An 18634-nucleotide genomic window follows, 5' to 3' on the forward strand; every position below is an offset into this window, starting at 1 on the left:
CTGTCAAATAGTGAAGGAGGAGGGCATTTCTGTATTCCAGGACTTCTTGGGGTTTCAGAATGGGTTTATATGATTTTTCTTTTCCTTTTTTTTTTTTTTTGGTAGTTTTATTTATTCTATCAGTCTTTTTAACAAATGTTTATTGCTGCATTTTTTTTTCCAGTGTATCATTGTTTTACTGCCCTTGTAGTACTGGAATTTAGTTGGAAGAATAAAACATTTACTTCTATCCTGCTTGTTTTTTAAATGTACAAATGGGTAGTATTTGAATAAAGCCAGTGTTTTAAATGTAAGCATTTTCCAGGACTCAATTAAGTGAATTTTTCTGGTAAGATTTAAAATTTGAGTGCTATTTCAAAAAGTTGTGTTGTGATTCTAAATTACTTCTGTAATTTTCTGCATAATAATATATTACCTCATAGATAGTTCTAAGAGCTCTAGAATTTTTACCTAAAATGCATCAATAGAATCCAATTTTTTTTTTAAGGACTTGATATTTGATGTGCAAGAAAGCATGACTCAGCAAATTCAACTCACTTTCCCTGAGTGGCTTCTAGACACAGCTTTCTTTCAATAAGTGAGCAAAAAAAAAAAAAAAAAAAATGCTTCAGTGAATCTGTTGAAAACTAACAGTGTATTTCCGCTGATTACCCAAATCCTAAATATACTAGAACATAAACCTTTGTAAGTGATTTGGTTAGTAGAACAAGGGAAAAGTTTTTTCTTTTTAATTTTAGCAATTGTATTTCACCAATTCTTCGAGAATTTTAAAAGGTAATGGTTTAGTACTATGATTCTCAATCTCAGCATTACTGACAATTTTAGCCAGGTCTATCTTGGGATTGTACCTGTGTTTAACAAACAACATCCCCGGGCCTCGACCACTGGGTGCCAGTTACCCTCCTCAAGTTGTGACGACCATATGTCTCATTACTAAGTTCCAGCCAAGAAGTACCAGTTTAGTGGGTAACATTTGTTAGGAAAGTGCAAACAGTAAGTTAAAATATGGAGGCATGGGAATACAGTGAATGTAAACATGCTTTAACAAACCTTGTTAACCTTAGGACAAAACTGGATATTCTTTTATTAAATAAGCATTAGTGAATTTTCACTGATAAAAATTTGTTAACAGCTGGGTTTTATGTTTGGAAATGCTGGCAATCTGAAAAGTCATAAGAGTTTCAATTTTAGATATAACTTCATTAAATTTTCCTTCACAGCTAAATTTCTGCATTATTATCTTACCAAAAAGTTCTATCTTACATTTAAAATAAGTAGTAGTCTAAGAGAATTCAAGAAAGTTAATGTACAGGATTCTTGGATTTAGTTAAAATTATGTGGACTCAGTAGTTGATTTACTTACTATAGTCCATATACCAATTTATCTCAGTGAAAAGAACTGTATTAGCTACCTAGGGATTCTTAATTCCCAAAGAGACCTGAAATTCCTCATAATTAGTAGTCACATAATTCAGTGTACTATGTCATTATTCTAGTAAAAGGCAGTTATGATATAGAGCCATACTTGCCTTACTGTGTTGAGTGAATGTGATTAACAAGGGTACAAATAAGGTAGAATTCTTTGTATTGTTGAGGAAAAATAGGCATTTGAAAAAAATAAATATCGGAGGTTTAAAATATCAAGACTTTGACATGACTAATGAACATGATTTCTAAACAGACAGTGATTGCATTTACAATACTACCTGAAGAGCTTTCTTTTTAAAAAAAAAGATCGTAAGGCTCCACCCGTAGAAACTGCATTAGAAGACCTAGGAAAGGAAGACCACTGGAATTGGTAAAATACATTTTACAGATATGATCCAAGCAGCTAGAGTTGGAAACAGTTGTCTCTACTTCATTTGGGTTGTTCCACTATTCTGCTCTAGTTTTAATAAGTGAATATTCTGCTAAAGCCGAATTTTATCCCTGTCTACTCTGTGATGCATTAGTACTATGTAAGAATTACATACAAACTCGCATCACATACAAACATCTAATTCAAAGACACAGTTCCAGCTATCTTCTCTCCTGCATCCGTTTTCTCTCTTGTAGATCATTCCCAAATAAAGAAAATGTTATTAAAAACCTTTTGATCCTATATTCCTCATCCAGCTATTACTCTATTTTACTGTTACTAAGCTAAACTCAAAATTTTTCTAAACATCTTCCGATTTACTGCCTCTCCCCGCTTTCACCAACTTTTTTTTAATTAGGAAAAAGCTCAAACACAGAAAAGTTGAAAGAATAGTCTGACGTGTAAAAGCTATTAAAAATGCATCTCATAAAAACACGTACTTCTACACAAATAAACTTGATACCATTGCCCTATTTGAAATACTTATATCCACATTGAGGTTCTCCCATTTGTCAATGTAAGTTTTTTTTATTAGTCCGTTCACCCTTGGGATTCAATCAAGAGTCTAACTGGGAAGACCCAGGCCCTTTTTGAATATTTGTGCTACCACTGATGATTTAATCTAAGCATCTGAAATAACTGTAGGCTAGGAATTGGGCCTAAAAATTTTAATTTTCAGGTTAAAACTTCTGTGTCAGAACAAAAGTTGATACTATACAATGTATGGCCTTTCCAGGATTAGTGTCAATTTTGGACACATGCTTATCTGATCTGATAGGTGATGCCTATATTAAGTCACTGAAGATTTTTGAAGTCTAATCATAAACAGCATTCAACCTTGAAACTCTTCAGTTGGCTTGTAAGATAATACACTTGCCCGATTTTCCTCTATTGGCTGCTGCTGCTCAGTCTTCTTTTGCCCACTCTTAATTTCCCTAAACATTAATAAATTCATAGGCATGCCCCAGAGCTTGACTGTGGATTTATTACCTCAACATGGTTCAGTGCATGATATACATTTAGATTGCACGAATTCAGTAAGTGCATAGCAAAATTAAAGTAGGGTTACTTTTTCATCTCAGGAAATCTGCTTTCAGACAGATGTGAATTTGCTAGTCTTAAGACTAGTAATTTTATACTGTAAGATATGAGTGTTTTAAAGTTTTCTAAATTTCATCTGGTGCTCATCTGTCATCTGAAAGCTGCAGGAAACCATACTGTACATATTAATGGTGTCCTCATTAATACAACATGGGAATACTGGGAAACCTGCCTCATGGCTGATGGCCTCAAAGAGGCAATAGATGAAAAATCCTTAAAATCATTTGTACATTGTTTACCTAGATTTTTACTACCCATTGTTTAAAAACAATAAAAAAATGTAGTTGAGGGCTCTTTGGAGGAAAATGACTAGAATATCAGAAAAAGCCTGGGTGGGTTATTGCTTAAAGATAAATCATAGAAACTCATGCATTTCACAAACAAAGTTGATTATCTTCATCATGTCCATTTGTTGGAGAATCTGCTTCATGCCCCGATTCCAGGATTTTGATAAGTATTTTTTTTTTTAGTTTACACTTTGTATATCACAAGTTCTTAACTTTCAAGTTGACAGTACTGTTATACCTATGCATAAGTGTTTACATTTTGCTGAATAAGTTTTGGCACCTGAGGTGAAGACAGTAAGATACTATTCTGATCAATGCTACTGTGGTAATGAATGGTCTTTCTAAAGATAAGAAACGAACTTGCAGGATATTTATGTTATGACTTACTGTACAATATACCAATGAGGAAAGCCAATGCAAAAAATAGAGGAACCAAGATACATTTGTAATGTATACCAATTACAAATACTTTACATTACTGGATAAAGAAATTTATTCTATTTAGACAGCATAAGTCCAAGAATGATTTGGTTTAGTGATTTTGTACAATGATAATTCATGAGAGGTTTTAGATATAATGCAAGCATGTTTGTTAGATTCTAAAATATTACAAAGATTCTTTGATATAAACCTGCTTGAGATTAAAATTCTACTTTCTGGTTAAACACCAAAAGGGAGGGCTACACATTGTCTTCTCAGCAGTCTCTAATGGCATGTAAATATGACTAGTAGTCTCCTTCTGCCCTTAAGGTACGCGACACAACTGGCTTCATTCATTTGCATTCTAACAGCCTCCCCATGTTAGCCTTGCTACATGGTCAGTCTTCTGTTTGGTAGGTTTTATAAATCCTAAAAGTTCTAGTTCAGAAACAGCTCTAATAAACCGAGCACTGCAAATTCTAGCTAAGGAAATTGGCTATGTTCTATTTTTGACAAAAAGGTTAAAATTTCAATGTTAAAATATTAGTTTGCAAACTAATACATAGCTGAAAAACATTTTTCCTAAATTACACTATAAATCTTACTGGAAAACATTACATGTAATTAGAATCTATTGTCAATAAGACATTAATGGAAAGCACCCAAATCTAATTTTTCACATAGTATAAAAATTTCTACTTACTCCAGGGTGCGGTGGCGCACACCTGTAATCCCAGTGGCTCAGGAGGCTGAGACAGGAGGATCACAAGTTCAAAGTCAGCCTCAGCAACAGCAAGGCACTAAGCGGCTCAGTGGATGAGTGCCCCTGTGTTCAGTCCCTGGTACCCCCCGCCCCCACAAAAAAAATTGCTACTCCCCACAACTTCTAAAAGTACAATAGAAAAGTAGAAAATTCATTGGGGCTGGGGATGAGGCTCAAGCGATAGCACGCTTGCCTAGCATGCACGGGGCGCTGGGTTCGATCCTCAGCACTACATAAAAATAAAATAAAGATGTTGTGTCCACTAAAAAACTAAAAAATAAATATTAAAAAAATTCTCTTAAAATTCAATAATGATGGTTTCTTTTTTTGGTAAACTTTGAAATAACATAAATTTGAGACCAAATAATATGGGTTTGACCTCATTGTAGATTAAATTTAGAATATTTACAAATTTAAGTTATTCTTAGAATGGTATGGTTAATATTAACATGTCCTTATGAATCTACAATATAGACCTGGAGAAACTAAACTTTATTTTTTGAGGCTGGGGATTAAACTCTTGTCCTCTTGCATGTTTTACCTCTAAGCCTGAGAAAGGATGAACTTACACTCTGTAGCTGGACATTGTGGAATTGATTTTAAAAGGATACTGGATAATTTCATTCATCTCTTCTGTAGTTGCAGAAGTTGATTCCATCTTTTCAGCAGCTGTCACAACTGTTGCAAAAGCCTTTTGAGTACATAAGACAGAAGAAAATAAAAATCTCCACAGTTGCCAAATATCTCTTACTACATTTTCTTTGATGGTAGTATAATTAAGCCAGGCTTAATAATACTGTTGCTGCTGCTAATAGCTAGCATATTTCTTTTTTCGTTAAACCAAATTTCAGATTTTCAGAATTATACTCCCTGATCATTTTAAATCAGTTATACATTAAAAGAGTACAAGGTAATGACTCCTTAATAATGTTGTTTCTGAGAAGTAAGAAGTAGGCAAAGAAAAACAAGAAACAAAGCAAATTAATGTTAAAAGGCAGAGTCCTGTATCCTCTACTCCCAAATCTCCCTTAACCCAGGAAAATGGAAAATGCCTATTTTTCTTGGAAGCAGCTAATTGTAATACTATGCTGAGGAGGGAAAAAAAAGAGTTATTTTAAAGAATAACAAGAGTTGTCCATTTCCTTGCCAAGTATTCCTTTTTTTTTTTTTTTAAGGGAGAGAAAGAGAATTTTAATATTTATTAGTTTTTGGCAGACACAGCATCTTTGCTTGTATGTGGTGCTGAGGATCGAACCTGGGCCACACGCATGCCAGGCAAGCGCGCTACCGCTTGAGCCACATCCCAAACCCCGCCAAGTATTCCTTATATTTCCTGATTGCTAAATCTATTGCACAATCATTCCAATTTTTTTTCATGAAAGTAAGGAAATGCTAGTTAATACTATATTTTGTGGAATACCACAGAACTGACCTAACTGCTTAGCTTTGCTTAAATGCAAGTACTAAGGTTAGATCACATAACTTATTTTGACCTAGCATGAATATGGAATTGGCTTCATTTGAAGAATGAAGGATCAGAGAGCAGGAGACTTGGAGTGAGGATTGCTAAAGAACTTTTGAAGTATGAGGCAATTTATGCTTTCCAAATAAAACCAAGGCATTAAAAAAGGTAAAAGATGAGCTTGAAAGTATAAAAATATTCTATATATTCTATATACAGCTTTCTTTTTTCTCTCTGACCTACCTCTGACCAGTCCACAAGGTTGATTAGCCTGCTACACTCCAGGTGCAGTTTATAAGCTATGCAGATGTCAGGGGCAATATTTGGAATGCAGCCTTCTTCACTTTTCAGTGCTTCATTCTAAAAAATAAGTGAAAGATAAGAAAGGATAAAGAACAAAATCTGATTACTAGTAAACCCCTCCTAACTTAAATTTAGTAAATTAGTAAGTGGAATCTTGGTTTTCTTTATTTAGTGAATGAACTCTTCAATAATTGTTAGCTAGTTCTTATTTAGGTTCAGGTCTTGGTCTAATACCTCCCACTCCTAGTTACTAGAGAAACAGTCCCAGGATGAGTACAAGCACATTTTTCACTTTAATCTTAAGTTATTTTCCAAGACCACAGTGCATTTCTAACTGTGTAAAGTTTAAAGAACTCTTTGGGAATATTCATTAAAATCACTCTCAACATTTGCAATTAGCTTAATTCTAGCAATTTTTACATTGTATTAATAAATATCAACATTTCACTACTAGGGATATAAGTCATCTCTCAAAAGACAGTTCTCAACAATTCATATCATTCTGTAGAAACCACCTGTTTTTGCAACATATTTGAAATTATGGTTCTTTATTAAGAAACAAACTCTCACATACATGAGCTGCACAGGATAGCCTACCTTCCCAAATGCTACTGAAATCATACTTTTCTTTTGTGAGCTACTACTAGCAAAGAAGATAAACTTTGTAAGTTTTACATTTGTGATTTATGTATCAAAAATAATTGTGATTATTATTGTTTTTTAAATATGAAATTATCCAAGCTTTCTACTACCACGAACCCTGAGCTACTTATTCTCTGCTCATTAAAACAGAACTGAAAACTTGCAATATTTTTGTGGCAATGAAGCCTTGGCCTAAGCTCAGCTGTGAGAGATCAGAATCTGCTTCTTACCTTTATATAAAAATAAGGATCGTTCAGTGCAGTGTGGAGGGCGATACGTGGAGCAGCATTTAAGTGCTCACGAAGAGTGTGGGCAGCACTGAAGTACACCACCTCGTGCAGAGGCTGAGTCTCAGGAGGCAGAAGGTATTCTCTGAAACATTCCGAGTCAGGTTATCAGCTTTTAGGTTAGCATAGGTTTATTTTTAATAACAGTTTTTTCAATCCTCTATGAAGGGACTGAACAATTTATTAAAAAGCAAAATCAACAGCAAAAGAAACAAAATTCAAGTATTGGATCCAGGGCAAAAATCCATATAATACTTTTAAACACTACTTCTAGATTGTTTACAGTACAAGAAACTACATATCTCAGTTCTGAATTAAATCTTTAGAAACAAATGAACATATATTACATTTCTTCTTACTTTAAAGTGGAATTTCTTAAAATATTAACAAATTTCTTAAATTAAAAATTATTCAGAAAACTGAGGTATCCATTCTCTAACACAGCAAGCATTTGGGTTTTTTGGCAATGTCATACACAGCCTCAAACCTGGAATTAATTTGAGGAAATTCATTTTGGATCACAAAAAATATTTTAGTTGATATCTTTCAAGGAAAGAGTTACTGTAAATATACTATGATTAGTTTTTACTTTAGCATCAGTAAAGGCTGCTAAAATTTTAGTTTCAGTGTGTTAAAAAACTTCAATAAAATACCAATTGTTAAAAAACCCACATTATCTCATAATTCTTTAATTTTTCACTTACAAGCTAGATGGAAAATCAATTTTAATAAAATCTAAACTTTAAAAATAAGGCATTAAAAGGTTTACTTTGAATGTATGAGCCTAGGCCAGACACAATGGTGCAAACCTGTAATCCCAGTGGCTTAGGCAAGAGGATCTCAAGTTCAAAGCCAGCCTCAGCAAAGGTGAGGTGCTAAGCAACTCAGTGATCAAATGCCCCTGAGTTTAATATCCGGCCCTGGTACCTCTCCCCAAAAAAGTATGAGCCTATCAGCTGGTCTGTGACATGACAGTAACATTATTCTTAGGTGGCCTGGAGAGTAGTGAACTGGAATGGAGCTTTGGCATACACAATCGAAAACAGTAATAAGTTACGAACTAGATTAGTTAATTCACATGCCTTCATAAAGAAGATTCCCAGGGCTTAATTCAGTCCTGAGCTTAAAGTCTGTTAGCCACATTACAGACTGTGTCAGCTCTTTTTCAATTAGTGTAGGCAGAGCAAATCAAGCAGCTACCCTAGTTCAGCCACAGGAGATATTATTTCTCCTCTCCTGGAATAATGAAATAATTTCTCTTCTTCTAACTTTCTGTCCTCCTTTTGGAAAAGTTACCACACTTCCTAGAAAAGTCTTCTATACTTGCTCTACTCTGGTTAGGTCAGTGGTTTTGAAAAAAGATAGGAAGCAAAAGGACATTCAACATGCACATCATTCCTCACCATCTCTTTCCTCCTTTATCAAGAGCTCCTGACTTACTCATTCAATTTCTAGGTGCTGTTCCTTCTCCAGAGTCCAGGAACAAAACCCGTTTGCAAAGAGTTTGATTTTGACTTGATCCTCACTAAAGACTAACATTTTTACTATCTCAATTACTCAAGACTGAGTTAAATTCGCTGAGAAAATGACTTATGTGATGCTGACTGCCTCCTTGGATGGCTAGTTACCAATTTGTAATTACTGACCATATAAACTCTTCCTATACCAATTTCATACAGTTACTCCCAACCATTATCATGGCTATCACTAAAAGACCTTGCTGAAGTTCCTGCTAAGTAATAAAGACTGGATATTTAACAAGGCAATTGGATAGAGATGATTATAGAAACTCAAATTACTGTCTTACATTTGTACTTCTGTTCCTTTTCCTGTCTTCAAGTAATGTTTAAAAACTCAGACAAATACCAAGTCAAAACACCTTTTCGAGATTCTCAAAGAATCTCCATCAAAAGGAAAACAAAGTATCTGCTTTATTTTGTTTCCACTAGGTTACATTCATTGAATAATAGTAATACACCAGCACCATACACAGGAATTTTTGTCCAACTGTATACTTGGGGATTGGCATAAAAATGCCATTGCTTGGGCAACTGATTTGCTTTGATAAGAAAGAAGCAATGAATCTGGCACCAGAGTACTTTGTGATGTTCATCTGGATTTAGGTCAGAGTTTACAACAAATGTTAGACCCTTCCTCAAAGAGATACCTCTGAGGGAACTGTTAAGATTTTTATCAACAAGGGCTATAAAGTCAAAGCTTGATTTTGGTGAAAATAGCACCAAAATCAACAAAATAGCACCAAAATCAAACAAAAAAGTGGCAGCTTTTTTTTTCTTAATTCTTTACATTTGGCAACTTAATCTCAGATCTGTCAGTATTTTTGCCAAGAGATGTTCCTGATCTACTGTGAACCTACCATCTCCTTAAGTCAATGGCTTATATTCTCCAGAACTCCAAACTCTATTCAAACATCTGTAGTGTTCTCCTTCAAGGCAATGTGCAGAAAGGGGAGGGCCTTTTGGCAGATGTCAGGAGATTAGGACTATGTGACACAGGTAGCCATACCTTTCTCTAGGCTTTAGCTGATATATGATTCCTCACTTCCTTTTAGTTTACAATCCTAATCTCTTCTTATGATAGAAAATCTTAGTAAAGATAATAAATTCTTATAGAATATTTTGTAGTTTCACAACAGAACACATTTCAATCATGCTCAGCATTATTTCAATAACTGTTCAGAAACATTAAAAAGTCAGGCATATTAGGTCAAAGATCATAAAAGGGGGAATGGATGGTTTTACTTCACAGCCTACGATTTGGAACTTGTAAGAACTCAGGAAACTGACGTCTGGCTTACAGATGATTCTAAATCACATGGAAAAATTCTTAGTCACAACTTGGCGAAAGGGAAGAGTCAAGAGCTTGGGGATAGAAACTATAAGAACAGAAAACCTCATAGGGCAGTTACTTCTATCTGTTCTAAAATGAAATTCTTGACCAGTATATCAGTTCAATATTGGAGTGCATCATTTTGTTATGATACATTTCTCTCTCTCTAGTCTTTATATATGACAGCAGAATGAATTACAGTTCATATGACACATTTCTCTTTAACCTTCTGCTTGTCATAATTTTGCCACTTTCATAGCATTAATAAATTCTTCCCAATAAACTAGAAACAATGATTCTGGCCCCATGATCTTAGAAAACGGAGACATCACTTTCTGGAAGAGCATGTTTATCTGTCAGAAAATCACTGTCTTCAATAACTGAGCAGCTGTTTTTTCTAGTACTTTTTTTCTGTTTAGTGAGTAATGTATGAACTGCCATTAAAAAATAATAAACTGGGGCTGGGGATGTGGCTCAAGCGGTAGCACGCTCGCCATGTGTGCGGCCCGGGTTCGATCCTCAGCACCACATACAAACAAAGATATTGTGTCCGCTGAAAACTAAAAAATAAATATTAAAAAAAAAATTCTCTCTCTCTCTCTAAAAAAACAAACAAAAAAATAAACTGATAATTATTTTTCTCTTTTTAACTATTAAATCATTTCCTTTTGTATACCTTTTTCTTTCTTTTCTTTTCTTCTTCTTCTTCTTTTTTTTTTTTTAAAGCATGAACCGTAAAGCTGGCTTCTGGGCAATCCATGATTCAAAATAATCTGGATTTCCCAAGAAGGAATCATTGTAAAATAAATGGTTGATTGGTAGACTTCTGCATTTACTAAGTAGATGCCTCAACATGAATTTAATGCTGATTGTAGTTGCACTGTCTTTAGAATTAGACAAAATGGAACTGCATGGCTAGTTTGCTCAGCCTGTTTTCTGGGTTTGGCCCAATCCAACATTCAGTACTAGGAAAGGTACAGCAATACTGAAGTGTAATATAAACACTTTGTTATTAGAAAGGGGAAAACACTTTCTAACTCCCTGACTCTTCCCACCTGGCCTAATACACTAAAAATTAAACTTAAACTGGTGTTCTTGAACCGACAGTAAAGAATAAGCTAAGTCATTTGATTAGGTATTTTAATAACAAACAAACAAAAAAAAGGAATTGAAATTAAAATTCTAAGCTGGCCAGGAGAAAAAAAATCCTGGATTGGTGATAGGCAGCTATTATGCCAGTATTATTTAAAAAAATAGCATGACTCATAAAAATAGCTAGAGACTCACCTCACCAGACAGTCAATGAAGTTCACAACTTTTTCTCTGAGTACTTCAAACCTGGTTTGCTTCTTACTTGTTCTTCTCAACTCCTTCATTTCCAATAAGGACTAAAAGGTGAAAGAATACCTTTCATGGTGATTCTGAGATAGAAAATTTTTCAGAGGGATCTCTGCTACTCAGGTGGAGATAGTGGATGCCCTTTGGTTAAGGAGGATGTACAGATCAAAATGGGTGTTACTTTTTTATTTGTAGGGTCTAATAAGAATCTCTCCTCTCAGATGTACTGCTTTAAATATACATCAAGTGGGTTTTCAGGGAGAGAGAAAGGGCAGTTCACTTTATTAGTAAGTTGTGTAGCAGAGTGCTCACTATTCACAACACATTAGTTCAAAGAAGAAAGGGAAAAAGAAAAGGAGGAAGAGATGAAGAAGAAGAGAACTATCATTACCATCACCTTGCATAAAGCCATACTAACAGAACAGATTCTATGTGTTTTCTTGTGAAGAATGAAACTTCATACTACATTTGTCTAACTTGGTATCATGGTAGAGAAAATTCTTCATTTTGACAATCAAGATCCTAAAGTTAGAACTATCTGAAAAAGAATATATCGTGGCTGGGGTTGTGGCTCAGCAGTAGAATACTCGCCAGCACATGTGAAGCACCACATATAAATAAATAAAATAAAAGTATTATATCTACCTCCAACCAAACAACGTTTTTTTAAAAAAAGAATATTTTGGACATACTGTAGTTCAATTTGTGTTCTAAATTATGAATATGCATGAAAAAACTAAAATAAATATCTAAAACTAATGAGTTAGGCTTTTTTGAATATTTCAGTTTGATCAAACAGAAAAATAAATTCACCAGATAAATAATCAGATTCTTTTTTGTGGGAGGCAACCATGCTTCCACATTTCCCTTGTTGCTAGTTAATTCTGTTTATCTGAGTCTATTGGAATAGTTTCCACCTAGTTGACTAGTAAATTGCAGAGTGTACAAGTGCAGTTGAGGATGGCAGTAGGATAAACAGGATGTTTGATTTATAAGTGAGTTACAAAGTCTGCATTGTTCCTGGCTGTGGTTTAAAATGAAAACAAAAACATCCAGACAAATCTAGAGCACAAAGTGAAAAAGGGGAACATGACATGATGCAGCTAAAAGGAAAAAAAAAAGAGATCTGACCTTCTGAAGATGATAGAGATCTGTCTTCTGAAGGCCCTTTGGCTGTGACCCAGAAGCATCTTCTTCCTCTTTGGCATCTGCTTTTAATATAAAACAAATATATAGCAATTAGTGCAAATCCAAGACAAGAGAACAGTTGTACTAATCCAAAGGAAGTAAAATTTTCACCCATTTCTTTTTTTCAAATGTGGCAAGGGATCAAGGTTCCATTATATAAATGATATTTCTGCCAGAAACTGAAGGTCAATAAAGTTTCATAATTTATGCTGTAGCGAGGTTTTTAAAACCTAGCTACTGAATTTAAAGTGTTACCATAATGAAAACAAAGCAATGAAACCAAACTCCCCTCAAATCAACAGCAGAAAGTCTCAAATATTTGTGCTATTATAAATACCTTTGTTAAAAATCATACAAACTTTAACCATTTTCCTTTGACTATATCAAGATTGTAAACAATATAATCTACAACCTGACAAATCTGGTTTTCAACCACCCAATTCACTATTTTTAATATAACATTGAGTATGAAGAGGGTAATATGCAAAAGTTGTGAAATAATCCACTAACCAGTAATTGTACAACTGCTCCTGTAGAGCATGAAGTTCTGATACCTTCTTCCAAGTGCGGGTATATTTTGGGAACTGACACTTGCATGACACATGACCCAAATCTTACGACAGAAGGATGTAGCTACAGAATATATATGATTCTGAAAGAAATTTCTTTTAGCTATAAATAATTCCTTGCTCAAGGAAGATACTAGGTTAAAACATCTATTACATTTTTTATTACATTTTATTAACATGTAGCTATCTTAAAGATAGAGCTGATATAATTTTCTGCCCTACTTAACCCTCCCTAACTGATAAGGAGCCAGAGATAGCATATAGTCAAATATTTCTATTTATTTAATGTGGGGAGTTTGAATTACACTTAGCATATAGTCAAATATTTCTATTTATTTAATGTGGGGAGTTTGAATTACACTTTGTTACTAATGTTAACTTATTACTAAAAAATCAAGCCACTTCTTCAAGAGAGTGGTTTTGCTATAATTTGTAAAATTCTTTATTCTTTTAAAATTATTTTTATTTTGGGGGGTCCTGGGGATTAAACGTGGGCATTTGACAATTGAGCCACAAGTCCAGCCCAATTTTGTATTTTATTTAGAGACAGGGTCTCAATAAGTTGCTTTGTACCTCTCCATTGCTAAGGCTGGCTTTGAACTCGAGATCCTCCTGTCTCAGTTTCCTGAGCCACTGGGATTACAAGTGTGCATCAATGCACCTGGTGCAAATTCTTTATTCTTTAGGGTTCAAATCATCTTAATCTTCAAACTTCCCATTTGAAAAAACTGCATTCCTTTATATAGTGCTAGAATATCACAGAATTTATTCACTAGATTGAAAGTTACCTAATTTATCTTATATTCTTCTAGGTTTTTTGCCCTGTGTCCTTAAGGGTGGCCCCTCTCTGTGCATTAAATTTATGAATTGGTGAGAAAAAAACAAAAACAAAATAAACAATAAGCTGGGCTGCGAAGAGAAGTGAGCTATTTAGTCTGGGTGCTGCCACTAGGTAGCTGTGCAGCCTCAAACAAGTTATTGTCTTCATGGACTTCAGTTTTGATTGCAATTTGACTAAATTCTCTTAACTTTTTTTTTTTTTTTTTAAAGAGAAAGTGAGAGAGAGAGAGAATTTTTTAATATTTATTTTTTAGTTTTCGGCGGACATAACATTTTATTTGTATGTGGTGCTGAGGATCCAACCCGGGCCGCACACATGCCAGGCGAGCGCACTACCGCTTGAGCCACATCCCCAGCCCCTCTCTTAACTTCTTGATCTTAAAATTTCCATGGTCTGAAAAGTGGTTCAGATTATGCTATGGTGGTGAGAGAAATATAGGATGTGGAGGAATCTCTTTAATGCCCATGGAAAACTTCCTCACTCTGTCTATATCTGCCACTCTAGTCAGGGAAATTTTTGCTTTCATCTTCTAGAACTGAGCACCCATCAGGTGCTTTGTACTAGAGCTATAGGGAGACATGGAAAGATTTTCTGCAAAAAATGCTTTCTAAACCTAAAAGATTTTTTCTTGCCAGTACTGGGAATTGAACTCATGGTCTCACACATATAAGGCAATCAATCTACCACTGAGCTATATCCTCAGTACCCCCAGCCCTAAATCCAAAAGATTTTCAACACGAAGAAATACTTGGGAAACATATAAAGGATTAAAATGGATATTCCAATTAAGATATTTTCACCATGCCATCTCTATGTGCTTGTAAATACCAAACTACCTTCTTCCCCATATTTCATTAAAAACTTCACCTAAATAGGGGAAAAGTAAAAGTTACATAACCCATATTTTTCCTAGCATCATGTCCTGGTACTAGAAATAGAGCAAGATAAAGCCCAGGAAAAGTTATTTATCAGTATCAATCTGTGGGTCCTATTAGAACACAGAAGACCTGAAGCACTAGGAAACAGAACATGACTACCTACCTACACATAGTCAGGAACCCCAAGTATTCAGAAAATATAAATGATTATGTCACAGTCACCAAAATAAAAGAAACTCTGAACCTCCAACACTGAGAAGTGCCAGGTTGTCTCAGTTCATTTAGGACTGAAAGATTCAAGGTTCTGTAAATCTGATTAAAGCAAGCCCCATGCATATTTGGTAATCAGCATACTAATGAGCCTCACTGCTGTGAAAGCAGTTCATAGCTATTAATTTTTCAGGCTTACAAATGATTTATGCAGTCTTTTTGAAATCTATAAAGAACTTGATGAAATGTTTAAGAAAAAACATCTAAAAGGAGTCATCAATAGTGATGCCCTGCTACTCTCTAATCTTTTCCATTTCTTTTTGTTGCTTTTTTAAAGACAAGTTCTCCAAACTGTGTGTGTGAAGAAAAATAAAATTTTCCTGCCTGTTTGATACTCTTCATTGATTAAACCAAATCTAGAAGGAAAGCATTTGGTTAAGATGTGACATTCTCAGGCCTGGTATACTGAATGATCAGGAACTATTTTATCTCTTCATCTCTCAGCATATCAGGAGGGGTTTTCCATGTCCTTTTGGTTAAATGACTATCACAGCCAGTAGAGTTGGCAGGATATTATACTCTCACCATCGAGGCTCTGAAACTGGGCCAGGAATTCCTCTATTCTCTTTGCTGTGCTGCCAAGCTGCTTTTCAGAAGAGGATTTAAAAACCTTGAAACATTTCTGAAGTATGGTCATCAGATCATCCTTTGCCAACATCCTAGAAAAGAATCAGTGAAAGAAAATGTAATATAACTGCAAAATTTAAAAAATTCAAAAATATTTTCTATATATTAAATGTTTCTGTTTGGAAGAAAATGGTGTAAGTTCTTCCATAGTAGCTACTGACGTTTTTGGGGAGAGATTTTTCTTCAATGCTTGCTTTTGCAGAGCTGGGGATCCAACCCAAGGCCTTGTGCATGCTACGCAAGCCCTCTACTATTGAGTATATCTCTTGCTTCAATTTTCTTCAACACATGTGACATTCAGAAGTACTCTTGAAGAGTTCTCATCATAATGCTTGGCTTTGAAAATATACAGAGATCTGGGTTTACAACCTAGCTTTGACACATACTATGTTTGTAATGTAGTATGAATTTAGTAATACGGAGTGAGTTTACTATACACCTCTGATCCTAGGTTTGTTTTCTTGTCATATTTTGCATGTTAGATGGAGACTTAAATGCATTTCAAGAATCCAGTATGGCAACTAGGACACTTAAGGCATTTTATGTTAAGTTTCCTTTTCTTTCTGATGTGAATATACCCAGAATTCAAGAATTTCTACTGAAGATCTGACTTCTAAATGCAAGCTTGCTTCAAATGACCAAAAATATAAGTATCACTATCATTTTTCTAATTATTACCATTTAACTGTATTTTAATCTCCTAAGGACTTTACGAACATCAGCCAGCAAATCCTCTGAACTTTAAACAAATCTTTGTTAGAAATGGAGAGTGAGGGGTTGTGGGGTTGTGGCTCAGTGGTAGAGTGCTTGCCTAGCATGGGTGAGGCACTGGGTCCAATTCTTAGCACCACATATGAATAAATGAAATAAAGTCCATCAACAACTATAAAATATTTTAAAAAGAAAGAAAAATAATAATAATAAAAAAAAAGAAATGGAGAGTAAATATAGATAATCTAAAATTAGGATCCTGTTCTCAGAGTCATCATTTACAGGATTTCTCCATTAAGACTGTACTCAAATAACATCATCAAATGGAGCCAGGGTCAATACTAGTAATTATTAAGTGGTTGCATTACACAAGTATATAAATGATGTAAGGTTACAATTATTAAGATTAAGATCTGGGCTGGGGATGTGGCTCAAGCGGTAGCGCACTCTCTTGGCATACGTGCGGCCCGGGTTCGATCCTCAGCACGACATACAAAGATGTGTCCGCCGAGAACTGATAAATAAATAAATAAAACTCTCTCTCTCTCTCTCTCTCTCTTTAAAAAAAAAAAAAGATTAAGATCTAATATTAACCATAAAGACACAGTCAAACCCAGAATATGGTCATTTTGTAAAATAAACTTAAGTTTACAGAAACTGGTAGGGGTAGACAAAAAATTTTCCACAGTGTTAAGCAACAGCATAAAATATTCTCTTCTTTCTACAACAATTATCTAAAGCATAATCTTTTATCTGTGAATGAAAGACAGCTAATAGGTCAAAGAAAAATAGGCTAAGACATTTCATTCTTGATTACCCTAGAGATTTAATTAAAGTTTCTTGCTTTCTATTGGTCAGATGAAATTAAACTGTTAAGAGAGTTAACTCAAAGCATTTGAACAATCCATTATACCTGAGCTTTAGCCTTACTCTAATAGACAAAGTCAGTATTTCCAGTGTCCAAGGATTCAAAGGCACTGGCTTGCTTGGAGAGGAGCAGAAGATTAGGTAATGTTGGAGGTCTAACCTATATCAGTAATACATTGAGGATTAACTTCCCAGCTATACACTGCCACATTTCTCCTCCACTTTGAGATACAAACAAAGGAACATGGAGGAAGGTCAAGTCTAGTCTATTATTAATCTTCAGTATGCAAAACCAAAAAAAGGTATTATGTCATATAATTTTGAAAACAGGCAAACTTTTGTAGTCATAACTTCTAATGTGCATTTGAAAGAGGCAGATCTTTTACCTCAGATGTAAACTTTCTGAGATTCAGATATTTGTTACTCCTCTTACTGTTAGCCTAAGATCATGTTCTTTTTTTCTTCCTTCTGTGGTAATAAGGATTGAATCCAGGGCTTTGCACATGCTAGACAAGTACTCTACCTCTGAACTATATATATCCTAGCCTTTTAAATTTTCAGACAAGGTCTTACTAAGTAAATCAGGCTGGCTTTAAATCTGCCATCCTCTGGCCTCTGTCTCCCAAGTAGCTGGAATTATAGGAGTGCACCACCCTGCCCAACTAAGATTATGTTCTTACTATTTCCAGGTTACTAGAAGATCTTATACCTTTTTCAAGTACCTACTGGTTTCACACAAAACAAGATTTAATCTAAAGCTAATTAGAAATAATAATTTAATCAACCCAAAGAGTTATTAGTTAAAATCTTTTCCAGTAAAATTATACACACACAGAATCAACAAAGATATCTATTCTCATTTCTATTATTCAACATCATTCTGGACTCTAGTCACTATAGTAAATTAAAAGAAGCAAGGAGTTCAAACAATAAAAAGGAAGATAAAATTTATTAGTTGCATATGATGTGACCAACTGTACAGTGATAAAATCTAAGTACGATAAAATTATTTGAGTAAAGGGGTGGATGAAAAAAGATAAACATGTGTGGGTGTGTAAACATCCATATACACATAAGTAATACCTATATATTAAACTATGTAATGGAAAAAACAACATATTCAAAATGGCCTCAAAAACTGAAATGTGCCAGGAAGGTCATATCTTGATTCTTTCTGAAGACTTCATTCCTTCTCACTGAGACTCACCCATGTGAAATATAAGTGAGGAAGTAAGATCATCAACTAAATCTAAAGGAAGATGAGATGAACATGAATCTTCTCAGCCAGTTGAGCCTATGGTTGCTCAGCAGTATGGTGATGAACAACCTCAATAATAGGAACCACAAACTTAATGTAAACAAAAAAATAATC

The 18634-nt window shown here is 34.5% G+C and overlaps 1 protein-coding gene across 11 annotated transcripts in view; it reads right to left on the reverse strand.

Moving 5' to 3' along the window:
- The window catches only part of Orc3 (origin recognition complex subunit 3), a 91184-nt gene that overhangs the window by 31111 nt on the left and 41439 nt on the right, over positions 1 to 18634 (reverse strand). For 6 of the 11 annotated variants that reach the window (XR_013425013.1, XM_078019629.1, XM_040283068.2 and 3 more), the window contains 6 exons: positions 15583 to 15716; positions 12443 to 12522; positions 11261 to 11361; positions 7067 to 7208; positions 6135 to 6251; positions 5041 to 5120 (listed from right to left, as the gene is read on the reverse strand). Coding sequence is in view for 10 of the 11 variants with exons in the window: in XM_078019629.1 (XP_077875755.1) it covers positions 5041 to 5120; positions 6135 to 6251; positions 7067 to 7208; positions 11261 to 11361; positions 12443 to 12522; positions 15583 to 15716 (654 nt within the window). In the remaining variant the exon portion in view is untranslated. Of the gene's footprint in view, positions 1 to 73; positions 1773 to 3721; positions 4137 to 4998; positions 5121 to 6134; positions 6252 to 7066; positions 7209 to 11260; positions 11362 to 12442; positions 12523 to 15582; positions 15717 to 18634 lie in introns of those variants that run through there. The other 5 variants (XM_078019627.1, XM_013358344.4, XM_005324725.5 and 2 more) reach the window with 5 other exon arrangements.

Source organism: Ictidomys tridecemlineatus, chromosome 8 (genome assembly GCF_052094955.1).
Source record: "Ictidomys tridecemlineatus isolate mIctTri1 chromosome 8, mIctTri1.hap1, whole genome shotgun sequence".
In the NCBI taxonomy this organism is placed as follows: Eukaryota; Metazoa; Chordata; class Mammalia; order Rodentia; family Sciuridae; genus Ictidomys; species Ictidomys tridecemlineatus.